Source organism: Chrysochloris asiatica, unplaced genomic scaffold (assembly GCF_000296735.1).
Source record: "Chrysochloris asiatica unplaced genomic scaffold, ChrAsi1.0 scaffold00065, whole genome shotgun sequence".
NCBI classification, from domain to species: domain Eukaryota; kingdom Metazoa; phylum Chordata; class Mammalia; order Afrosoricida; family Chrysochloridae; genus Chrysochloris; species Chrysochloris asiatica.
Window position 1 is genome coordinate 11780779 of NW_006408583.1, and position 10089 is coordinate 11790867.

Below are 10089 nucleotides of genomic sequence, written 5' to 3' on the forward strand. Positions count from 1 at the left end.
GACTCGATGGCACTTAACAACAACAACAACAAAGAGTTGAAATTAATGTGTCAAGTTTAGAGATGAATAAATTTCCACAAAATATGACTTTTCCTAAAAAATATGTTCAAGTTCTCTAAAATGCAAGAGATATAATGTCTGCATAAAAACAAATCTATTTGCTCATCAATGGAAGAATGGATAAACAAACATTGGTACATACACACAATGCACTACTACACTACCTTGAAGAATAACATGGAAGCTGCAAACCACAGCATAACATGGATGAACCTTGCGGACATTATGCTGAGTGGAATTAATCAGTCACAAAAGGGCAAATATTGCATAAGACCATTATTGTAAAAGCTTAAGAAAACATACCCATACTAAAAGAAAAAAATCTTTGTTAGTTACCAGCAGTGGGAGGGAGGGGTTGGTAGAGCACAGTTTAGAGATAGTCACATCATAGCTCAGGTGTTGGGGAGGACACTATATAAGGAAAGGGAGGGCAATACACAAGAAAAGGAAGGGTGTGGAAGAACAAGGTAGATAGTGGAACACTTAGGTAGGATTGCATGGGCTAAATGGGACAGAGGTAAATAGTGATGTATGCTCAACCTTAGAACAACAGGGCTCTGTGATACAGGGACCAAGGCAATAATCTGAATGGGTAAAAGAGGGAAATAATGTTAAGATGCTTGACTATCTTATGAATATTGGTTTCCCTTGCCTAATATTATAAAATAGACAAACGCGAGATAAAAAGGAATATCAGGAAACATGAATACAGAAAGCTTGTAAGCCTATATAACTGGTTGGATTACCTAAAAGGGATTCTAGAACTTGCCCAGTAAAATATGCTTCTTGTGGAGCCGTTGTAGTGTATCGAACCTTAGGTAATATCCTGAGCCCCATCCAGAACCTTCTGACGTGGGACATTCCCACTTGAAAGGACACGCAGACCAGCCCAGAGCAGCTAGAGGAACAGAAGATATTTTGCGAAACAAAGACCAGCAGGAGAAAATAAAAACAGCAGTCTGATTGGCTACTATAAGAACAATCAAGTTGTTTGCCAGGGAGCCATCAAGGCAAGCAATCAAGTCCCTTCAGGACAAACCCCCCTCCAAAACTGAAACTTTGTCAAAGGGAATACATGAGCAGTCATGTAAGCTAGCTGGTGACCATGTTTGTCTACATGTCAGTGGAAGCAGGAAAGGGAGTAATGAAGATATGGGCTGAGTTCAACCACGTTCCATAGACTCCTGTCGATCTCAAGATGAGAGACAGAAGAGGAAGGGCTGGTTGGTCTGAAGTTTGGGGAGACTTGGGAATTCCTGAGCCCATGGACACTGACCTAGCCAAGGAAGGTTAGAGCAGACAGTGAAGCATCCAGCTGATATGAAGTATGGGGAGATGCACAAGAACACCCAAACTTGTAGACAGTACCAACTTGACTTACCTTCAATGGCTTGATTATCAGAACTAGAGGAAGATAAAGAAATTTGACAAAGGAAACAAGTGTACATTGATACAATATAACGAACTTGACTTATACTTATGGATGTAGTAGCTCAAAATATCAACTGAGAGGGAAGGAATCTTCACATCAAGGAGCAAACTTATCCCCTCTGTATAGAGGGTTGATAGGGATGGGCAACTTAGACATGGCTACCTTAAATGGGGGAAGAGGAGGGCTACAAAGGCATGTAGTGTCTGGATTACAAGTTTCCAAGAGGGCTTTTAGTTTCAGAGTGTTTGGGGAAAGGTAGAATCCCCACTGAATAGTTTTCATCTTGTCTAGATGGGTCTGGTGAAAGGAGATGGGGATAAGATTCATTTGATTCAACAGTGAGTAATTGTTATCATGACTAATTGCAATTCTCACACTTGTAAAGGTAGAAGTTTTGTAACATAAAGGGGCAGAAGTTAATCTTACATTGCAGGAACAGAGGACCCTAGGACCATCAAGGAAGAAGAGCATGAGTGGAATGTGGGACCCTATCCAGAGAAGCAGTGACACTAGAGATGAAGGAAGAGATGATGACATGGAGATATAGAGCAGCTGAGATCTAGACTCATGGAAAGAGAAAGGCTGTGTGCTGGCAGCCAGTAGGTGGGCTTGCAGAATGTGCCCTTTAGTTGTTCAAACAATTATACATTCCTGAGTGGTTTTGTGTACATTAAAAAAAAAAAACAGAGGGAATAGAAGCAAATAATCATTGCAGTGAAACAAAATATGATAGGTTGAGTGCAAAATCAATGTCCTCCCATGTAAACTATCACTCAATTCACAATTAAAGCTCTTTTAAAAAAATACTATTTGATTACATTGTCAAAAGCATTAACACTCAGCACAGCGGATAAAAATGTTTTTCAAAAACTGGAGCATTGAAAATGTTTGTGTTGAAGTAAGGAATATAAATAGCTATGTTCTTTGATTATTTATAATAAAGTTTGCTAGGGAGTTTAGATGTAATCACACCATTCCTACTGTGCCATAAAAAGGTCTGGGTCATCGCTCTGTACTACTGAACTTTCTCCAAGACAGCAAAATGCCACTGCAAAGTCTAAGGTATCCAGGAAAACAAATCTGCACACTCTAACTTGAAGCCAGGTGGGCCTGCACTCCCCACACAATGTCCTCATGATCCATGAATCTTCATCCACTCATGGAAGGAAAGAGAATGGTCAGTTAGCCTTTCCTGAATTCACTTCAAACTTAAAAAGCAATTGATAATTTTAAAAACACTGCATAAGTAAAAAAAAAATTTAAAGGCATAAATGCAAATAAATTAGCTATTAAATCTGAAGGGAAAAAAGTTCTAAAACAAAAGCAAATCTGCATTGGCTGTGGCCCAGTTTTGCGAGCATCTTTCCATTTAACACTAAAATCAAAAGATGAGCAGCAACTGGAAAATGTGTGATTACAACTGTCCAATAGTAATTAGTCTTTATTATTGTTAAAATATATGCTTTATCATTCTTATAGAGGAAGGAGATGTGACAATATTTGTATTTCATATTGGTGACTGCTTTTCTTTGGCAACAAAATTCCATTCCCCAGGACAGCCACTATCCAGCATTTTCTCTCCCCAGCTGGGAAGATGAATAAATAATTGCTATATCAAATCCCACACTGTTTGTATAAAAGGGTTATGCCATACATAGGAGTGTTTAGGTGGCACAACTGGTAAGCGCTTGACTATCAGCTGAAAAGTTGGTGGCTTGAACACACCCAGAAGTGCCTCAGAAGACACGCCTAGCAATTTGCTTCCGAAAGGTTGTCGCCTTGAAAACCCATTGGAATAGCTCTATTCTGCACACTTGGGCCACCCTGAGTCAGAACTGACTCCACGGCAACTAACACCAACAGCAATACAAAGTCTCACCAAGTGGAGATAAGCTAACCAAAAATCTCTTTTCCTACAGATCTGTATTTCAGATATGTAGCATATATGGATTTGGTGTGACTTTAAATTATAATGACTGACTAAGCTTTTTTGAAAGAGTGGCAGGAGAAATCACAGTTTCAAACAAATATTACCTAAAAATAAATAGTACTCAGAATGGTAGGTCTGTTCCAAATGTTTTTGTGGTATGACATAATGCCACTTCCAGCATCTACAAGAATACAGAGGCCCAGTACTTCCAATTGCTCAGAGAGTAACTATCAGTTTACTAGTGATCATCTAATACATCTTTCAAGGTCTTGTTTTGGGGAGATATTTAAAATAAATTATAGAACTATGTTGTATATTAAATTTTACGTGAAGAATTATTCTAAATATTATCAATTTATAAATTCCACATATCTAAAAACTATTAGGCATTGACATTTCCAACCACACAATTACAGCCACATAAATAGCATTTCTCTACTAATACATTTTTCTTATTAAGAAAATAATGCTATTATTATATTACTAGTTATTACATCAAAGGATATTTTAATACAACAAATTTCTATGTTAATAACATTCTTACATTTATTGTTGTATTTTATTTCACTTTTATATAAAGGGAGGCAAATCAAAATCTAAATTATACTCATGGCTATTTAAGATCTACAAATACAGCCAAAGAAAACACATCAGGTTAGCATACACTCTTTCCTCTGTGTGTGTGTTCTCAAGTTCATGGAAGAACGGCATTGAAAGATATTGGAATTTCCCCATAACTGTTTTGAAGCTCCCTCATACATGTCCAGTTGTGGTGCTGTAGGATAATCACTGGACTGCTAACTGCAAGGTCAGCAGTTCAAACACACCAGCCACTCCTTATAAACCCTATACAGGGTCACTATGAGCCGAAATCTATTTGGTAGAACTTAACAACAATACAACATACATGTATGCCCATACACACACATATACACACAAGGCTGTGGGTTTAAGAAAGGTAAAGAGATTAAATCATGTGGTAAACATTTTAAGGTTATGTGACAAGTGACAAGTGTAAAAGACCTCTGGTTCATTCAACAGAGACCACAAATAATCCAAGTAAATTATAGCAGTTTGGAGAAACCACTATATTAATAATTTTATCAAGCATATAAGTGAGTTCTGAGGCAACAGTTTAAAACACAGCACTGTGTAATGTTGTTAAGAACAGGAGTAAAAGCATATTTTTGTTCTTTATCTTTAGAGAAAGTTACAAAATAAAGTACTTAATATGATTTTAATAAAGAGAACAGGTCAAAATACAAGCTGATTAATAGTAAAGAAAAATTACACTACCTGATGAAGCATATTTTCTACTGTTCTCATGTGATTAGCAACACATTCTTTGTCTCTAGAAAAGGTAAAGGAAAGATTCGATGTTAGCAAAGCCCAAACCTTACTAAAAACTGTAAAATCGAATTATATTCACTAGTATAGTTCCATATTTAATCCTCTCCTCAGGTATACTGCTGTTCTAAATTGCTGTTGTCAAGTTGGTTCTGACTCACAGCAACTGTACTTGCAGCAGGACACAATCTGGTCCAGTGTCACCCTCATAATCACTGCTAACCTTGAGCCCACTGAGTCAAAAAGCTAAAGGATATCTTCAAAGATAAAAAAAAGATGAGATAAAAAGAAATGACCATTGTATTATTCATAATGAAAAAATACTAAAGAAAGTTAAACCGTTTATTCCTTCGATTTCTAATGAGAAAAACTTGCAAAATCTTAAGAGATGGGGATATATTATAAATGACTATACCATACACAAGGATCTTTTTCTTTCGGCATAGGCAACATGTGTTCTCATAATTGTCTTGACTGGAAACATGTAATGTTTCTAGCTTCTTCTATCATTCTTGAATATTAAATTTGGTCTTAATAATGAAATTAAAAGTTTAAAGCAAAATGCTGAAGCCAACAACTTAAAGATAAATGATGGCAAACTGAAAACTGTAAATAACATATTAGTTGCTCAAGTTTCAAATGAGTTGTCTTTAGTTTCATGAGAACATCTGTCCATGATCACTGTGTCCTGAATACCAAATAAACAGGTATAAGCAATGTTTTGCATACACAAAATACGAATCTAGAGGACATATAAGTCTATTTCATTGACATCAGAATTTCCAGAGTTGTAAGATACACTGAAAATTCTGTAGCCCACACTCCTCATTTGACGTGAGGAAACTGAGTCTCAACAATGACCCAAAACACCTCTTTAAAACATAGCCAAAATAAAAATACGTATACATATAGCCAAACCTATTTTGAAAGATGACAATGGTACACACAGGTACAGTGAAATGTTAAATAACTTCACAATGTTCTAAAAAAAAACTATTGGTGAGTGTTTAAACACACCAATATTTTGGCCTTGTATCGTGTGAGTTTGTCACTTTGTGTGAGCAGCTTCCCAAGGCCATTGGCAAAGCTTATGGGTACCCCCATACAGTGATCTAATCTATATAGAGACTATATTCATACTGCATGATATTTTATACTTGACAAGAGAGTTGCTCTCAAAATACAGCAATAACAACTTTTAATTAATAGATACATTTTTATAAGTCCAGTAATCCAGAATCCAAATTTAGAAAGCATTGATATTATTAAAATGAAGATGTTTCTATAATCCATAAATTGATTTTCTTTTCGCCATGCTATTACCAAAGACGATCTTAAAGTAGATCGTGAAATTTGATTGGAGACCAAAAACTACCCAAGAGAACCATTCAATTTGAACTTTACAGTGTGTATCAATGTGACCACCTGGAAAAAGGAAAAACACTACCATTACATTTAAACAACAGTTCATGCTGAAAACTGTGTAGTTTTTCTATTTAATATAACAATGTATTTATATACAGCTATGAAATTAAAACAAATTTTTCACTTGCAATGTGCTTTCATTGCATTTTAAAAGACACCGTAATACAAATGCTGATTGCAGTCTAAATTTTCTTTACGGCAACATTACTTGCACTATTAGTATATGATACCCAGAGCAGATTATATACACAGAGATTACGAGGCTAAAGGGGTGAAGAGTATGTGAAAGAAGACACTACATAAAACTTTTTTTAAAAGAGTCCTACATTTCACATTAATAAAAACGGGGACTCAAAGATGTATCCCTATACCAGAATCTAAAACACACATAATTAGAGGCTATGTGGCAACATCTCCTTTTCTGAGGTTTCTCAATAAAATATACATTTAGCAGGTTGAGTTAAGAGTTTTCTTGTTTGAGGATATATCAGAGAATTTCAAAGAGAGACAGCTGTACTTTTGTTTTCTAACACTGTATTATCCAGGGCTAAAACCCGGAGCATGAAAGTAAGAATTGATCTTTTGTCTGTTTAAAGTGATCTCCCCAAGGTCCAAATGCTCACTTGGCTGCCATGCGGAGGGCACTCTCTGCATCGCGGATGTTCTCCTCCAGCCGACGCTTGTCCTGCTCCAGCTGGGTAAGATGTCTATTGAGCTGACGCAGAGATTGATCTTTTCTTCTCAGCTCCATCTTTGCCTCGGAGAGACTCTGCGAGCAGACAGAAAACAGAGTTACTTGTCAGCCCTGATAATTAACTTCAATTTATGCCATAGGCTATTAAACAAAGAAGAGTACAGACTGACTGAGAAGTAGACTTGGGTCATTACATATCAAGGTTTAACAAATTCTGCGAAAAAATTTTACATACCTCCTAATTAGACATGATAGAACTGATAAGACTTTGAGAGATTTTTGGCTATAGAATACAACTCTATTTTATTTTTTTTAATACCACAAGGTAAATATTTCCTAATAAAAACACCTGACCACCATCATTTTAAATTGTGTTTGTTTTTAAAATGAAAAACATTAAGAATTCAAGGGGGAAACGGCACATAAAACTTTGCATCTGTTTAAAGTAACAGCTATTATATGCCTAAAGCATGTGTGTATGTGTGAGAGAGAGAGAAATGGTGAGCAAGGTGTATTAGAACAGGGAGTGGGGAACCCAAGATTTAAAAGTACCACTACTTCCTTTGAAATACATCTATAGTCAGATTGCTATAGACATCTCAGTAGGAAAACAGGATGCCAAAATCAAATTCACTAGCTTCCAAGGAAATAACTGTAATGTCCAGAAGAACAACATTAATGTGATCAAGTTTCAACCAACAAAGAGAGATATGAATAACACTTACATGAGGATTATTATTCCCCATAAATATTTTCCTAGCCATAGAAGCATAAAACCTGTTAATCAATATTTGCTTTCATCGTTCAAGGGTGCAGTTGTGCAACTTTCTCTTAAAAGTTAAGCGTTTAAGGTCTTAGAATCAGAAACTCACAGCATAAAGTATTTTCTAAATCTCATTTAAATTCTAGGATCCAAAGTCGAGTAGGGAACAGGGGATTTTCTCATAGCACTGAAAATCTGCTCATTCTTTTGCCTATGAAATTTCTGCGATAGAGATTTACCTAACAGTTTTCAATTAAAGTTGTTTGATAATAAGCTCAGGAATGATTGCATATACATACGCTTTTGTTTTTCTTCTTGCTCAGAGTTTAGCCACATACTACCGTCCACAACTGTACTTCAAAAGGATAGTAAGGGACAACCAGAATGCTTTCATTTCATGTTTAAAACTCTTCGAGCAGCATTCTTCCAATGCAGTCACAATGAGTAGGATAAAAAATTCAAGCTGGCTACATGAAACTAAAACAATTAATTCACCCTAAATGCTGCCAGATTGAAAGCAATTTTCAGTCAAGCCAGGTAGTTAGAAATGTTCAATTTTTTTAAATTCTGTAGTTCACTGTTCAGGCAAGTTGCTGTCAGAAACATACAAGTCAAAGTATTAAAAATAAGCAGACTGCAATTGCTTTTTGGATATCGTAGTTTATTTTAAATCTTTTGTATTAACAGATCCTTAAGAACATCCCACTATGGGAATAGTTACTGATTCCTAGTAACTTCTTAAAAAGATAAAGAAAAGAATATTTTTAAAAGCCATACTAAACCCCCTTATTTTGTGCCAATGTTCAGATATTTAAAGGCACGGCCGTATCATGAGATTTCTTTATTTTAAAAATTCAAATCCACTTTAGTCCTTATAAAGCTGGCATTTCTGACATCTTTTGGCAATGAAAAATGCTATTTTTCAGATATGAAGATAAAACTAATGATCCACCACTAGTTGTGCATAAAGCTTGAATTCTTTTGCCAGCCAAAATAATAAATTTGTACCAACCTATTCAAATTCTCTCGCTCAGTAACTCTTATGACTGGAGGTGTACATTTATGAGAAGAGTACTAAGGGTTTAGGCTACTCTTTCCAGCCATGTCCAGATTGGGGCTTGCTGGTCCAATCTGAAAGAACGCATGACCTGGGTATCATGAGAAAATGGCACTGGACTTTTCAGAGCTCCTGAGACACTTGTCACAAAAGATATAACACGATATTAAGGTGTCTACTGTAGCGTAGTGGCTACGAATCGGGCTGAGAACTGCAAGGTCAGCAGTTCAAAACTACCAGCTGTTCCATGGGAGAAAGATGAGGCTTTCTGCTCCCGTAAAGATTTACAGCCTCGGAAACCCTGTACAGGGTCGCTATGAGTCGGAACCGACTCCACGGCACATAACAACAGCAACTGTATACCTAAATCTCCTCATTTCCATTGTTTTTCCATTTCTTCTATCAAGAGCAATGACAAGGAGCCAACTGACTAGTATGCCTCTTCTGCAGGGGGCATAGCTAAAAAGCCTGTCTCAGGGCTTTGAAATCACAGAAAAGGAACAATTTGGTATAAACAAATTGATAATAAAGTATCCTTCTTTGTGAATATAAGAGGTTATATGGTTATTGAGGAAAGACTAATTCTAGTTATATAACTTGTAAACAAAGGCTTCTCATTTTAAAGAGTTGAGCATTACCATACAGGAATCAATGAATATCAATAGGTGGGGACGTGTACGTTACATCGAGACATAAAAAGTGATTCAAGGATTTGTCTTTTCTCTAATATTAACCTATTTTGGTTTTGATGCCAAAAGTAGAATCTTTAAAGATCCTAACACCCAGCTTTAAAAAGAGACAGGAATAGATTTATATATGTCTACAAGGGCACCTAACAACAACAACATACATTAGGTGTGGCACTGTGGGTTAGGCCGAACTGCAAAGTCATTTGAACTTAGGGGTCAGTGGTTCAAGCTCACCAGCTGTTCCTCAGAAACCCTATACAGGGTCACTATGGGTTGGAACTGACTCGACAACATTTAACAAAAAAAAAATAAAATACATCACATGGAGTCCTGGTGTGGTGCTGTGAGTTAATGCCCTGGAATGCAAAGTCAGCACGTAACTGCAAGATCAAACTCACCAGTTGCTCCTCAGAAACGCTACAGAGGATTACTATGGGTCAGAACTTACTCAATGGCACTTAACAACAACATACATCACATGGAGTCCTGGTGTGGTGCTATGGGTTAATGCGCTGGACTGCAAAATCAGTTTGAACTACAAGATCAGCTGTTCAAGCTCACCCGCTGCTCCTAGGAAACGCTACAGAGTTGTTATGGGTCAGAACTAACTCAACAGCACTTAACAACAACAACATACATCACATATGAATTCCATTCCATTTTCCCACAAACTTTTTGAAGCCCCCTTGTGT

General features: G+C 36.6%; 1 protein-coding gene across 1 annotated transcript in view; it reads right to left on the bottom strand.

The window, feature by feature from the left end:
- Positions 1–10089, bottom strand: part of CCDC171 (coiled-coil domain containing 171) — a 399920-nt gene that overhangs the window by 156263 nt on the left and 233568 nt on the right. The window contains exons 21-22 of the mRNA XM_006864480.1: positions 6818–6963; positions 4719–4773 (exon numbers count right to left, since the gene is read on the bottom strand). Of these exons, the coding sequence (XP_006864542.1) occupies positions 4719–4773; positions 6818–6963 (201 nt within the window). The remainder of the gene's footprint in view (positions 1–4718; positions 4774–6817; positions 6964–10089) is intronic.